This window comes from Stenella coeruleoalba (genome assembly GCF_951394435.1).
Source record: "Stenella coeruleoalba genome assembly, chromosome: 1".
Taxonomy (NCBI): Eukaryota; Metazoa; Chordata; class Mammalia; order Artiodactyla; family Delphinidae; genus Stenella; species Stenella coeruleoalba.
The window spans coordinates 99,078,314-99,094,236 of record NC_137169.1 but is presented as its reverse complement, the minus strand read 5'-3'; the positions used below and the strand labels follow the sequence as shown (position 1 = coordinate 99,094,236).

At 39.7% G+C, this 15,923-nt stretch overlaps 1 protein-coding gene across 3 annotated transcripts in view; it reads right to left on the bottom strand.

Annotated features, from left to right (window-relative positions):
• Positions 1-65: 65 nt before the first annotated feature.
• Positions 66-15,923, bottom strand: part of LRIG2 (leucine rich repeats and immunoglobulin like domains 2) — a 60,920-nt gene continuing 45,062 nt past the window's right edge. For all 3 annotated transcript variants that reach the window (XM_079899684.1, XM_079899685.1, XM_079899686.1), the window contains 5 exons: positions 14,438-14,758; positions 13,068-13,349; positions 9,884-10,333; positions 9,102-9,251; positions 66-2,680 (listed from right to left, as the gene is read on the bottom strand). In XM_079899684.1, coding sequence (XP_079755810.1) covers positions 2,334-2,680; positions 9,102-9,251; positions 9,884-10,333; positions 13,068-13,349; positions 14,438-14,758 — 1,550 coding nt within the window. In that variant the 3' untranslated portion in view covers positions 66-2,333. The remainder of the gene's footprint in view (positions 2,681-9,101; positions 9,252-9,883; positions 10,334-13,067; positions 13,350-14,437; positions 14,759-15,923) is intronic.

Below are 15,923 nucleotides of genomic sequence, written 5' to 3'. Positions count from 1 at the left end.
AGACAGTAATAATTATCAGTGGTGAATGGAAGTATAAAATTAATTTTCTAAAACTTCATTTTTCTTCTACCCAAGTCTTCAAAGAAATAATAAGAAATAACCCAGTATTCCTGAATAAGGACGTTAAGATAAAATGTATACTTGCCATTTTCTTAGCAAAAACAAAAAAAAGAAAACAAAACAAAAACTGAAACCATGGTCTTTCAAACACTTCTACTCAACAACTTTACCAGTTAATTACTGAAACCATGCTGTGCCATCTGCTTTCACCTATTACTGGTGTTTCTACTGCTATAAAACTTAAAACTCTTTAGACACATGGAAGCAGACTAAAAGAGAATTAGTATCCATATAGTAATGAAAGTCTGCACAATACATAAGTAAAAATTATTGATTCAGTGCAGTCATTGTATCTTTAAATAACAATTAAATGCTTATCTTAAAAAAAATCATTTTGGGCTTCCCTGGTGGCGCAGTGGTTAAGAAATCCGCCTGCCAATGAGCGGGACATGGGTTTGAGCCCTGGTCCAGGAAGATCCCACATGCCGCGGAGCAACTAAGCCCACGCGCCACAACTACGGAGCCTGCACTCTAGAGCCCACGTGCCACAACTACCGAAGCCCGCATACCTAGAGCCCGTGCTCTGCAACGAGAGAAGCCACCGCAATGAGAAGCCGGCACAACACAACAAAGAGTGGCCCCTGCTCGCCGCAACTAGAGAAAGCCTGAGAGCAGCAACAAAGACCCAACGCAGCCAAAAATAAAATACATACAATAAATACATTTATTTTAAAAAATCATTTTAAAAATAAACAACCATTCCCCTCCAGCTTCTAGCAAGCCAATAACTCTAACAACAAAATAATAACCAAAAGCTGGTATTTTAAATCAGGTTATCTATACTTTGGCTTCAAAAATATGCATTTCTCATTATTATTTACTGCAGTGGTGGGCTCTTCCCCAGAGAACATTTACTGAAAGTTATACTAACTTCATGGGGATGTATTTTGGAAAAAGCTAGCCAAACATTCTAGAAACAAACACTCAGAAATAAAAATAAAACCCATGTGCAAAGTAAGCTAGAGCAGGGTTTCTCAAGCTTTAATATTCATACAAATAACCTGGAGACTGTGTTAAAATATAGACTCTGGTTCACTAGGTCTGGGGTGGGACCCATGCTCTGCATTTCTAACAAGCTCCTAGGTAATGCTGATGCTGACAGACCACACTTTGAGTAGCAAGGAGCTAGAGCATCCTAGCTAAGGAACAAGCAATGCACCGAAGCACTCTCATTTGCTGATTTCCTCACTTACAGACCAGATTAACAATTAAGACATCCCTAAAGTTGGGGAAAGATACTGCATTTTTAGTTCTACTTAAAGTTATTCTGTGCGTGTATATCTCTTCTAGGACATGGGGAAATGGATTTAGTGTTTGTGCCTTTCTTTCATGGACACAGAATTTTAAAGACAAGAGACTAACTTCAATAACAGGATATTTTTCTGACCTGTACCCTCTTTAGAAAACTTTAGAGGTGGTCTCTTAACTAAGAACAACAGAGCACATCGTAAAAGTCCATGTCATTTCATTCACTCCAGCCAGAACCATCCCTGGAAGCACCACTATACAATGTCTTCCACTGTAAACCTGCGGTGCAAAGCCCCACCCTATTTCCAGTGCTCTTTCATTTCAGGCGGACAGGAGGGTGACAGTGGATAAAAAGCCTGGATGGACAGGAAGACATGCTCAGTAGTGCCCTTCATGGTCTAGAAAGAGTTTTGTTTTGTTTTGCTTTGCTTTATTGACTGGGTTGTTTCAAATGCCTCGTCGGCACAATATAACATGTGTTTCTTTTCCTGGGCTACTATCCCCAAACTGCTTTCCCAGTTATGGCCCTGACTGTAATACTTCACAGATGAAAGCAAATACCTGCCAAGTGATACTGACATTCAACATTTACCTGATAGAACAGCAACCAAATAAAACATTTTTAAATCTTCTCAGTGAAAATCTTCATCAAATTATGCCCAAATCATTATATCCTTAGCATTTCAAGTCTCCATTATTTAAATAAACATGGAAGAAAAAAGTAGTGCCTGTATGAAACGTCTTTATAGAAACTTTTTCTACATGGCTTCTGAATCTTTAGAAGTAAGATCTTGTTACTCCCACAAAAGCTGTTTTCATCCTACAGATCCAGACTTCTTTCTAAATCTAATCTCTAAAAATCTTTGGCTCTAGTTTATGTCAATTAATAGTAGCTAATTACTCCATTATACCAACTTGTTTGCTTCTGTCAAATGAGAGTGCTACCTATATGACAGAAGGAAAACTCAAGTAGGTGAAAGTGAAAACAAACCAAAATAACAAACAACACTGTGCCCTTTACCACTGTTCTTCTGTGTGGAGGAAAGTTTCTTCTCATTTATCCTCTCATGGTTGGTGGGAAAGGCAGACATCTCTCTATCTGCTGCTGATACCAGGCTCTCCAGGGTGGTGGCATCTTGGGGAAGATGTGCCAAATAAGTCTCTTTGGGCATCTGGACCATAAGGCTGGACAGTGTCTGATCTAGAACATCCTCTTCAGCAATATAGGTGTATGGACAGTATTCTCGGGTCCGGGAGTAGATGTTAGCATTGTCATAACAATCTGAGCAGATAACCCGGGTGCCAGTGCCACCTAATGACAACACGGGAAAGAATCCAAACATCCTTCAGTTAAGGAATCAGTTTTGCCAACTATTAGTTTTCTCTAACAGTTGTCATCATATCTGCATTTGTTCAAAACTTGCATTATAAACCAGATGAAGTTTCAAGGTCTTTCTGTGAACTAACTAATTTAATCCTTATAACATCCCTAAGAGGTAAGTATTATTATTATCCCTATTTTACAGACAGAGTAACTACAACACAGAGAGGTCAGGTAAGGCCCAAAGACATACTGCCTGAGTGAAGAGCTGCAATTTAAACTCAGGCCCTCTGGCTCTAGCACCCATGCTCTTGAGTGGTACATTAAGCCATCTTTGACAAGCCTGGATAAGGTCATGCGCAAATCAAGGGAGCCAAGATAAGGCTGGCACTGTGCTACAAGACACATGTTTGGCTTAAGCAAACTAAAGCAGAGAACAAGGGGTTTTGATGACTTTATTTCACAAAAGCCCACATAACTTTTGTTAAGTCAAGAGGTTAAGCAACACTAATTGCTAAAAGGACCCCAAGAGAAAGCCTCTGACGGTGAAGAGTCCTGCCTGACAAGTGTGTGTTTGGCAGAAGTAAAAGTTTAATAATGAGCTCCCTGGACAATTAAGTGCTTTGAAAACTGAATGATAAAAAAAGAGGAAAGTGAGAAATAGAGACTTACTTATTCATGTTCAAGCAACAGAATGTTAGAACTGGAAAAGAACAGGAAGTAATTAAGTTTAACCCAGAAAGCAGTGTTATTTCCTACAAATTTCAAAAAGTAGAGGCTTTTAAGTATTCTTTAAAAAGCTAGAGGGGGACTTCCCTGGTGGCACAGTGGTTAAGAATCTGCCTGCCAATGCAGGGGACACGGGTTCGAGCCCTGGTCTGGGAAGATCCCACATGCTGCGGAGCAACTAAGCCCGTGTGCCACAACTACTGAGCCTGCGCTCTAGAGCTCATGTGCCACAACTACTGAGCCCGCATACCACAACTAATGAAGCCTGCGCGCCTAGAGGCCATCCTGGCCAGGGAAGGTCTCACAAGCCACACAGTATAGCCAAAAAGAAAAAAAAAAAAAAAAAAGCTAGAAATACCCTCCTTTCCATGGAAAGCCAAAATAATGGAATAGAGCTTCCATGTGTATACTACTTGAAGTACTACACAGATTTGTGGAAAGAATAGTTAAGAATCATGAGAGAAATGCTTTATAAAATATTGTTTCTTTATTTTTAAAATGAGGAGATTAAAGCTCAGCTTTTAGGTAACTTGTTGGTGACCACAAGGCTGGAAAGAGGAACTGGGAGTCAAACCGAATTCTACCCTTTAATTCACTTCCCTGTGTTCTGTCACTCCCTATGGGAAGAGTGGAGTCGGGAAAAGTAGTGTTGAGAAGTCAGGTTCACTTAACTATTTTATATCTCTCTGATGTTCTCCAATATAAGATGAGAATCATCAATGCCCTTTAAACCTTAGTGAATGTCTACCTGTCAGCAGGAGATACAACCTCCCTGGGATATGGTCTGAAGGGTGCTCATGCCTGAAAAGGATAAAAGACACCTGAAGAAAGTTTCTAGAGCATCTCCTTCCTACGACAATACTTTGGTTTGGGAGCCTCTGCTGTGTTCTCCAATCCCTTGTTTAAGGATGTGTTTTACTCCTTTCTGTCAGAAGATTTTCTCCTCTGTTAAGACTTTAGAGCCTGAACCAAGATGGCAGAGTACAAGGACGTGCTCTCACTCCCTCTTGCGAGAACACCAGAATCACAACTAACTGTTGAACAATCATCGACAGGAAGACACTGGAACTCACCAAAAAAGATACCCGACATCCAAAGACAAAGGAGAAGCCACAATGAGACAGTAGGAGGGGTGCAATCACAATAAAATCAAATCCCATAAGGCTGGGTAGGTGACTCACAAATTGGAGAACACTTATACCACTGAAGTCCACCACTGGAGTGAAGGTTCTGAGCCCCAGGTCAGGCTTCTGAAACTGGGGGTCCAGCAACGGGAGGAGGAATTCCTAGAGAAACAGACTTCGAGGGCTAGCGGGATTTGACTGCAGGACTCTGACAGGACTGGGGGAAATAAGAGACTCCACTCTTGGAGGGCACACATAAGTACTGTGCGTATCAGGACGCAGGGGAAGGAGCACTGACCCCAGGGAGACTGAACCAGAGCTACCTGCTAGTGTTGGAGGTTCTCCTGCAGAGGCGGGGGGCAGCTGTGGCTCACCAAGGGACAAGGACACTGGCAGCAGAAGTTCTGGGAAGCACTCCTTGGCGTGAGCCCTCCCAGAGTCCGCTATCAGCCCCACCAAAGAGCCTGCAGGTTCCAGTGTTGGGTCGCCTCAGGCCAAACAACCAACAGGGAGGGAACCCAGCCCCACCCATCAGCACTCTAGCGGATTAAAGTTTTACTGAGCTCTGCCCACCAGAGCAACAGCCAGCTTTACCCACCACCAGTCCCTCCCATCAGTAAAACTTGCACAAGCCTCTTAGATGGCCTCATCCACCAGAGGACAGACAGCAGAAGCAAGAACAACTACAATCCTGCAGCCTGTGGAAGAAAAACCACATTCACAGAAAGATAGACAAGATGAAAAGGCAGAGGGCTATGGACCAGATCAAAGAACAAGATAAAACCCCAGAAAAACAACTAAATGAAGTGGAGATAGGCAACCTTCCAGAAAAAGAATTCAGAATAATGATAGTAAACATGATCCAGGACCTGGAAAAAGAATGGAGGCAAAGATCGAGAAGATGCAAGAAATGTTTAACAAAGACCTAGAAGAATTAAAGAACAAACAAACAGAGATGAACAATACAATAACTGAAATGAAAAATATACTAGAAGGAATCTTGGGTCACAAATCAAGCCTCAGTAAATTTAAGACAACTGAAATCATATCAAGCATCTTTTCTGATCACAACACTATGAGATTAGAAATCAATTACAGGGGAAAAAAACGTAAAAAACACAAACACATGGAGGCTAAACAATACGTTACTAAATTACCAAGAGATCACTGAAGAAATCAAAGAGGAAATCAAAAAATACCTAGAGACAAATGACAATGAAAACACGACGATGCAAAACCTATGGGATGCAGCAAAAGCAGTTCTAAGAGGGAAGTTTACAGCAATACAAGCCTACCTCAAGAAACAAGCAAAATCTCAAACGATCTAATGTTACACCTAAGGGAACTAGAGAAAGAAGAACAAACAAAACCCAAAGTTAGCAGAAGGAATGAAATCATAAATATCAGAGCAGAAATAAATGAAATAGAAACAAAAAAACAACAGCAAAGATCAATAACACTAAAAGCTGGTTCTTTGAGAAGATAAACAAAATTGATAAACCATTAGCCAGACACATCAAGAAAAACAGGGAGAGGACTCAAATCAATAAAACAAAAAAGGAGAAGTTACGACACTGCAGAAACACAAAGCATCCTAAGAGACTACTATAAGCAACTCTATGCCAATAAAATCGACAACCTGGAAGAAATGGACAAATTATTAGAAAGGTATAACCTTCCAAGACTGACCCAGGCAGAAATAGAAAATATGAACAGACCAATCACAAGTAATGAAATCGAAACTGTGATTAAAACCTTCCAACAAACAAAAGTCCAGGACCAGATGGTTTCACAGGTGAATTCTATCAAACGTTTAGAGAAGAGCTAACACCCATCCTTCTCAAACTCTTCCAAAATACTGCAGAGGAAGGAAAACTCCCAAACTCATTCTATGAGGCTACCATCACCCTGATACCAAAACCAGACAAAGATACTACAAAAAAAGAAAGTTACAGACCAATATCACTGATGAATATAGATGCAAAAATCCTCAACAAAATACTAGCAAACAGAATCCAACAACACATTAAAAGGATCATACACCATGATCAAGTGGGATTTATCCCAGGGATGCAAGGATTCTTCAGTATATGCAAATCAATCAATGTGATACACCATATTAACAAGTTGAAGAATAAAAACCATATGATCATCTCAATAGATGCAAAAAAGCTTTTGACAAAATTCAACACCCATTATGATAAAAAACCTCCAGAAAGTGGGCATAGAGGGAACCCACCTCAACATAATAAAGGCCATATATGACAAACCCACAGCAAACATCATTCTCAATGGTGAAAAACTGAAAGCATTTCCTCTAAGATCAGGAACAAGAGAAGGATGTCCACTCTCACCACTCTTATTCAACATAGTTTTGGAAGTCCTAGCCACAGCAATCAGAGAAGAGAAAGAAATAAAAGGAATACAAATTGGAAAAGATGAAGTAAAACTGTCACTGTTTGCAGATGACATGACACTATACATAGAGAAACCTAAAGATGCCACCAGAAAACTACTAGAGCTAATCAATGAATTTGGTAAAGTTGTAGGATACAAAATTAACGCACAGAAATCTCTTGCATTCCTATACACTAATGATGAAAAATCTGAAAGAGAAATTAAGGAAACACTCCCGATTTACCACTGCAACAAAAAGAATAAAATACCTAGGAATAAACCTACCTAGGGAGACAGAAGACCTGTATGCAGAAAACTATAGGACACTGATGAAAGAAATTAAAGATGATACCAACAGATGGAGAGATATACCATGTTCTTGGATTGGAAGAATCAAAATTGTGAAAATGACTATACTACCCAAAGCAATCTACAGATTCAATGCAATCCCTATCAAATTACCAATGGCATTTTTTACAGAACTAGAACAAAAAATCTTAAAATTTGTATGGAGACACAAAAGACCCCGAATAGACAAAGCAGTCTTGAAGGAAAAAAGCAGAGCTGGAGGAATCAGACTCCCTGACTTCAGACTATACTACAAAGCTACAGTAATCAAGACAATATGGTACTGGCACAAAAACAGAAATATAGATCAATGGAACAAGATAGAAAGCCCAGAGATAAACCCACGCACCGATGGTCAGCTAATCTATGACAATGGAGGCAAGGATATATAATGGAGAAAAGACAGTCTCTTCAATAAGTGGTGCTGGGAAAACTGGACAGCTACATGTTAAAAATGAAATTAGAACATTCGCTAACACCATACACAAAAATAAACTCAAAATGGATTAGAGACCTAAATGTAAGACCAGACACTATAAAACTCTTAGAGGAAAATATAGGAAGGACACTCTTTGACATAAATCACAGCAAGATCTTTTTTGATCCACCTCCTAGAGTAATGGAAATAAAAACAAAAATAAACAAATGGGACCTAATGAAACTTCAAAGCTGTTGCACAGCAAAGGAAACCATAAACAAGACGAAAAGACAACCTTCAGAATGGGAGAAAATATTTGCAAACGAATCAATGGACAAAGGATTAATCTCCAAAATACATAAACAGCTCATGCAGCTCAATATTAAAAAAAAACCCTATCCAAAAATAGGCAGAAGATTTAAATTGACATTTCTCCAAAGAAGACATACAGATGGCCAAGAAGCACATGAAAAGCTGCTCAACATCACTAATTATTAGAGAAATGCAAATCAAAACTACAATGAGGTATCATCTCACACCAGTTAGAATGGGCTTTATCAGAAAATCTACAAACAACAAATGGTGGAGAGGGTGTGGAGAGAAGGGAACCCTCTTGCACTGTTGGTGGGAATGTAAATTGATACAACCACTATGGAGAACAGTATGGAGGTCCTTAAAAAACTAAAAATAGAATTACCATATGATCCAGCAATCCCACTACTGGGCATATACCCAGAGAAAACCATAATTCAAAAAGATACATGCACCCTTATGTTTACTGCAGCACTATTTACAATAGTCAGGTCATGGAAGCAACCTAAATGCCCATCGACAGATGAATGGATAAAGAAGATATGGTACATATATACAATGGAATATTACTCGGCCATAAAAAGGAACGAAATTGGGTCATTTGTTGAGATGTGGATGGATCCAGAGACTGTCATATAGAGTGAAGTAAGTCAGAAATAGAAAAACAAATATCGTATATTAACGCATATATGTGGAACCTAGAAAAATGGTACAGATGAACTGGTTTTCAGGGCAGAAATTGAGACAGATGTAGAGAACAAACGTATGGACACCAAGGGGGGAAAGCGGTGGGGGATGGTGGTGGTGGTGTGATGAATTGGGAGATTGGGATTGACATGTATACACTGATGTGTATAAAACTGATGACTAATAAGAACCTGCTGCATAAAAATATAAATAAAATTCAAAAACTCAAAAAAAAAGACTTTAGTCAATTGTCATCCTATTTTGCATGGGGCAAATGTTTTCATTGAGTAGCTTACTTTAAAATATTCCTTCAGATTACTGTGGAAAACTATACACTTAAAAAAAAACTAAACAGGGTAGGCTGAAATTGTAAGCACAGATAATAAAAAGTCATTACCATCAGCGCCTTTGTGTAAATATCCATTGGCAGGAGGCATAAGTTGCTGATGACTACCTGCCTCAGAGTTGCTGTAGCCTTCCTGTGGCTCAGACAGTGTTCCTTGGGAAGACAAGTAGCTGGGAATGTCTGCAGGCAGATTGAGCTCATCTGTAAAAGAGACATCTGTAACTCTCAAATAAAGTTAGGCAATTTAAGCCAAAACTCAGAAGACTATCTTGCAAATGTATTCTACTTTGGTACTAATGGCCAGGAAAATGTTATGTACCTAGGAACTCAACAACTCCTAGAATTTTCTCTGAAAATTATTTCTCACTAGAATTCTCCCCCAAGCTTCATTTTAAAAGTATTACCAAAAGAAAAAAAACCTGAAGTCTGAAATCTTATCCACAGACACACTTTAGCAATCTATCTGGCTGTACCTCTTCTCTTACAGGATTTCAGGGTGGGGGACAGGTGTGAAAGACTGATCTCTGTCATAACGACTCCACTCTTCCCCAAAGGAAAATTACAATGGAAATGAGCCTTAGGTATTAAAGAAAGAAGGTGCACATGCAACTGTTTAAAAGAACAAAGTTTTGGGGGACTGTCTACAAATTCTTAAGCTTATTCACTAGAGCGGTTCCATTATATCAAGAAAGTAGGACATTTTAACAGAAAAACTCTTCCTTCTATCACAAATAAATTATCAAAGCTCCTTAGTTTTTTATATTTAACAACAAATCCTACACTACATTCCTGACTCAGGTATAAGCCACAAGGGTCAACCGGGTACCACTCACCTGTGTTCGTGATACTATAGTCTTCATTTTTCCTTCTCATGTGGTAAATAACAATGACCCAGATCAAAGAGGTACCCACAACACAGCAGACCACAACAATGATGACAACGCCAACTGTGGTCCACCCATCGTCTTCATGCCCAATGCTACTTTGGGAAGAGTCACAATTGGGGGTGGAAATCACATTTAGGTAAATGTGACCACGTTCTGTCCCAAGGGTGTTGGACATAATGCAGGTATATTTCCCAGCATCTTCTAGCCCAGCATCTACAATGATGAGAAGCTGGTTGGCTGCAGCGAAGAAGTGCCGTTCTGTCACCAGCAGTGGTCCATCATCTTTGGTCCAGTTGAGGCGAGGGGCAGGACTCCCTCCAGCTATGCACTGTAATACTGCAGTTTCACCTCGGGTTACTGTCTTGTCCTCCAGAGGTCTAATAAATGAGGGTGTCTCTAACAGAAAGATGCATTAAAAAATATTAGGCAGTTTTATTCCTAATTGAATTAGACTAATTAGGTTACGATGAAATAAGCACTTTCATATGCTCATGGGAGGATTAGAAGTTAATGTTTCAGAAAAGCAAAAGCCTCAAAAAATCTAAATCTCATCTCAGGAATTACACCTTGAGCAAGCTATCCTAAGCAAAGAATTCAAAGATCTATATACAAAAATGCTTATTACAAAATTAGTTGTAATTTTTAAAGGTAAAGGGGAAAATCTAAAAATCTAGCAGAAAAATGAGTAAGTAAATTATACCACAGCCACATGATATTCATGAAGACTTAATGACAAGGTAACCCTGTGATACAATATTAAGTGGAAAGGGCTTCCCTGGTGGCGCAGCGGTTGAGAATCTGCCTGCCAATGCAGGGGACACGGGTTCGAGCCCGGGTCTGGGAGGATCCCACATGCCGTGGAGCAACTAGGCCTGTGAGCCACAACTACTGAGCCTGCGCATCTGGAGCCTGTGCTCCGCAACGAGAGAGGCCACGACAGTGAGAGGCCCGCGCACCGCGATGAAGAGTGGCCCCCACTTGCCACAGCTAGAGAAAGCCCTCGCACAGAAACGAAGACCCAACACAGCAAATATAAATTAATTAATAAACTCCTACCCCCAACATCTTCTTTTAAAAAAAAAAAAAAATATTAAGTGGAAAAAAGTAGGTATACATAACCACATAAGGATGGGTGTTTTATTTTTCTTTTTTAGATTTTTTTTTTTTTGGATGTGGACCATTTTTAAAGTCTTTATTGAGTTTGTTACAATATTGCTTCTGTTTTATGTTTTGGTTTTTTGGCCGTGAGGCATGTGGGATCTTAGCTCCCCAACCAGGGATCAAACCTGCACCCCCTGCATTGGAAGGTGAAGCTTTTGTTTTGTTTATAAGTAGTTCTTTCATTGATCTTTTAAATTCTTTAAATTTATTTATTTTTGGCTGCACTGGGTCTTCATTGCTGCATGCGGGCTTTCTCTAGTTGCAGTGAGCAGGGGCTACTCTTTGTTGTGGTGCGTGGGCTTCTCATTGCGGTGGCTTCTTGCTGCAGAGCACGGGCTCTAGGTGCACGGGCTTCAGTAGCTGTGGCTCACGGGCTCTAGAGTGCAAGCTCAATAGTTGTGGCACGTGGGCTTAGTTGCTCTACAGCATGTGGGATCTTCCCAGACCAGGGCTCGAACTCATGTTCTCTGCATTGGCAAGTGGATTCTTAACCACTGCGCCACCAGGGAAGTCCCAGAAGGCCAAGTCTTAACCACTGGTCTGCCAGGGAAGTCCCAAGATGAGTTTTGTGGGATTTTTTAAAGATTTATTATTTATTTATTTATTTAATTTATTTTTGGCTGTGTCGGGTCTTAGTTGTGGCATGCGGGATCTTCACTGAGGCATGCGGGATCTTTCCTTGCAGCACACGCGTGGGCTTCTCTCTAGTTGTGGCATGTGGGTTTTCTCTTCTCTACTTGTGGTGCACAGGCTCCAGGGCGTGCGGGCTCTATAGTTGTGGCACGTGGGTTCCAGAGCATGGGCTCTGTAGTTTGCGGCAGGCAGGCTCTCTAGTTGAGGCGTGAGCTCAGTAGTTGTGGTGCGCGGGCTTAGTTGCCCTGAGGGACGTGGGCTCTTAGTTCCCTGACCAGGGATTGAACCCACATCCCCTGCATTGTAAGGCGGACTCTTCAGCACTGAACCACCAGGGAAGTCCCAAGATGAGTGTTTTAAAACTCCAGAATATGTCAAAATCTTTAACAGTGTCTGAGTGACCTTCCCTCTTTTTTTCTAATTTTCTACATATCTTAAATTTTTTAAACAATAAACTTATCTTTCTGATTACACAAGTAATTACACAAACCAACACATTTTTAAAAACCCTAACATCTAGAGGAAAAGAGAATTTACCTTGAATTTGAGTCCCATGAAGAAAAGTGTTTTCCAAATGTATGGACGCCAAAGGGGGAAGAGGGTGGGGGGTGGGATGAATTGGGAGACTGGGATTGACATATATACACTAATATGTATAAAACAGATAACTAATGAGAACCTGCTGTATAGCACAGGGAACTCTACTTCACTTTGCTGTACAGCAGAAACTAACACAACACTGTAAAACAACTATATCCCAATTTAAAAAGAAAAGAAAAGTGTTCTCATAAGTAAACAAACTGGCTTATCAGGGGAAATCTATGAGGAAAAGACATTTTACCAGAGGATAGGATTAACAGGAGCACACTGGAAGGAAAACAGGAAATCTAACTAGAAGACAGATCATTTTTTTCATCTTATAATTTTTTTAAAAAAAATGAACTGGGGGGAAAGTTACATTGTCTCAAGTTCTCTGTGAAGCAGGTATGTGAGGCAGTATAAAAGTGCAAACTCACTATTGAATAGTAGAAAAAACATATACATGAAGTAGAAAACTTACAGAGGGAAACATAACAGGACAAAGGGATTTGAATATTCAATTCATGGGATAAAAATCTCTAATTCTGCCCTCAGAATTTCCCCAGATTTCAGTTTACTGATCCACTAATATCCTAGGCTGACATAATCCTGCATAAATTGGCAGAGCAAGGAAACAAAGACATAAGAATCCCAACTAAAATCTCAAACATAGATTCTTTTTGCCATTAAGACCAAGAGTCAATCCATAATAAAAAGACTCCCACAAAAGCAGGGACCCACGGAGCAATAAACATACCTAACACGATTAATGAAGCATTTGCTGAGAGGCCGCCTGCTATGTTCTGTGCCATGCAGCTATAGATCCCCATGTCTTCTATTTTCACATTTGCAATGAAGAAGACATCATCCTCAGGCATGACATGCATGCGTCTCTCTCGAGCCGCAGGGAAGTCAGTACCACCATCTTTCTGCCAGGAAATCTGAGGTGCAGGGTGCCCCTCTGCAGCACATTCTAATCTGGCCATGGCACCAGTGCGAATAGTTAGATCCATTGGAGTTTTCAGAAAAGATGGCATCTCTGTTCCAAAAAAGATCACCAAGAGAAAGTGGGTGGGTGGGGGGAATATATATATATATATATATATATATATATATATATATATATATATATAGACACACACACACACACACACACACACACATACATACACTCATACATACATACAAGGGAGACTCTATTAGGCAAAATACCAACTGTTGTAATGCTCCATTTCTTTGAGAAGACATGCTCCCTGCATTGACAATAAATACTACTTCAGAGGCCATCTTTTCTCCCAGAACCTCAGGGCATGGAGTACAGTGATGACTAACTCTTCTAGAATGTGTGGCAAATCTACCTGATCTCCTTGATAGGGACAGAAAAAGCAGAAGCCACAAACCTTTTTGAACATATATTTTAGAACCTAATATTTACTATGACTCCCTTACTTAAGAGACTAAATGGTGCTTCCCAAACAAACATCTACAAAGCTGTCAAGGAAACTGCATGATTAAAAAAATTTATGCCTTCAAACATCTCATAAAACAACCCAGGATCAAGACATATGTACATCTTTTGGTTGCACAAAGCCTGAAGTGTTGTAGTTATTCAGCCTAACAGGTGATAGATCAATCAAGCTGTTCTGTTTTTTTCTTTCACAGCCACAATGAAAAAGAGCATTATTTTCAAAAATGGTTTTGTGTGACTACATTTAGACAATGATAATGATCACTGGACCCAGAAATGTTCTCAATACTCCCAGTTATTGGACGGCCTGTGAACAATGTCAGGAATAAATTTCATAGTTTTTAGAACAGAATTATGGTTCTGGAAAGAAAATGGAGAATTAAAAACATTTTTTTTTTCAAAAGCATAAATAAAAGTGAAAGTAGCCCATCTCCTAGAGCCACAGAATTCACCTTTACCCCTCAGTCAAAGACTGATCAGGGACAGTAAGTGGGTAAATTAGCAATCCAGTCTGTATACTGTCATAACCCTAAAGACAAAAACAGTAAGGAATCCCCCTGCAATGTCAGGTTTATCCTAATTTTCTTGGTCAAAGATTCAAAAATCAAACATGAAAAATCCTTCTAACCACAAAACTATCAGGGAGCATAATTTCTTACCATTCACAGTCAGTTTGGCTTTATGAGAATAGTTAGAACCAAAGTGATTAGTAATAATACACTGATATTTTCCTTCATCTGTGAAATTTACATTGAAAAGATGTAAGACACTAGTGTATTCCAGAGCTTCTCCAGCTTGTTGCTGATAACGAACAAAATTCTCAATATCAGCATCATACAAGATTTCACTGTCTTTGCGCCACAAAGTAGACATGGGTGAATCACTGCTGCTCACTGCAGTGCATGTCAGAGTCACGTTCATGCTTCTTAGAGCAACTGTGGTTTCAGGATGGGTTCTTATCTGCGGCTTGAGAAAATCATCTAAGGAGAAAAAAATGGGGCAGGAGCCAAGTCAGTTATTTATTTTTGCTTCTATAGATTCAATTCTAAAACAAATAATGTAAAATTGCATGTTATGTTTACAAAATGTCATGTTAAAGTTGAAAGGGACTATAGAGCTAGAATCCAATTCCCTTGTTTTAAGATGAGGAAAATGATGCCCAGAAGGGTCAAATGACTTGCTCTAAGATATGTAAGTCCACAGCTAAGCCTGGACTGGAACCCAGGTTTTCAGACTTCAGGGCTTAGCACTCTTTCTACCAACCCTTACTGTCACTTATGCTTTGAATGTACTTCTTAAGTATTACCAGTTACTGAGAAAAGGAGAAACCTAAATTAGAATTTTAAAACAAGCTCTAATTCTATTACCCCTTGTGTGTACGTGTATGTGTGTGTTTGTGTGTATATATAACATATATAAAAATAGGTATTCCAGGCTTCCCTGGTGGCGCAGTGGTTGGGAGTCCGCCTGCCGATGCAGGGGACACGGGTTCGTGCCTCGGTCCAGGAAGATCCCACATGCCGCGGAGCGGCTGGGCCCGTGAGCCATGGCTGCTGAGCCTGCGCCTCCAGAACCTGTGCTCCTCAACGGGAGAGGCCACAACAGTGAGAGGCCCGCGTACCGCAAAAAAAAAAATAGGTATTCCTATTAATAAAACATACTATTTGAAAGTATTTTGTGCATAACTTTCACCTAAAATAGTGAATAATTCCAAACATGTCAAATGTCCAAATGAAGACTGGCTTAGGACTGGCTAATAAACTATAGATCCATAAATAATAATATATTATTGGACTGATTCAGAGAAGCAGGTATATGAATTCTTAACCAATGTCTTCACTGGGTAACATTTCACTGTGCCATAAAAGTGATAACTAAAAAAAGAAGATAAATTGTATGGTGTAAGCTTATGTTTAAAACTAAAGTCAGAAGGGCATTCATGGCAATGTAAGCAGAATTTAATCATTACTAGATTCTTTGTTTTCTTCCTTAAAGTTTGTAAAAACAACTTAAGTATTTTATGTGCCTGAACTTCCAAATGTCCTAAGCATCTTTAAGTAGACTGTGGAAATACATCTGGCAATATACAGGTATCTAAATGATCAGAGTTACTAGTGATATGCAACACAGATACACTAATCTAAA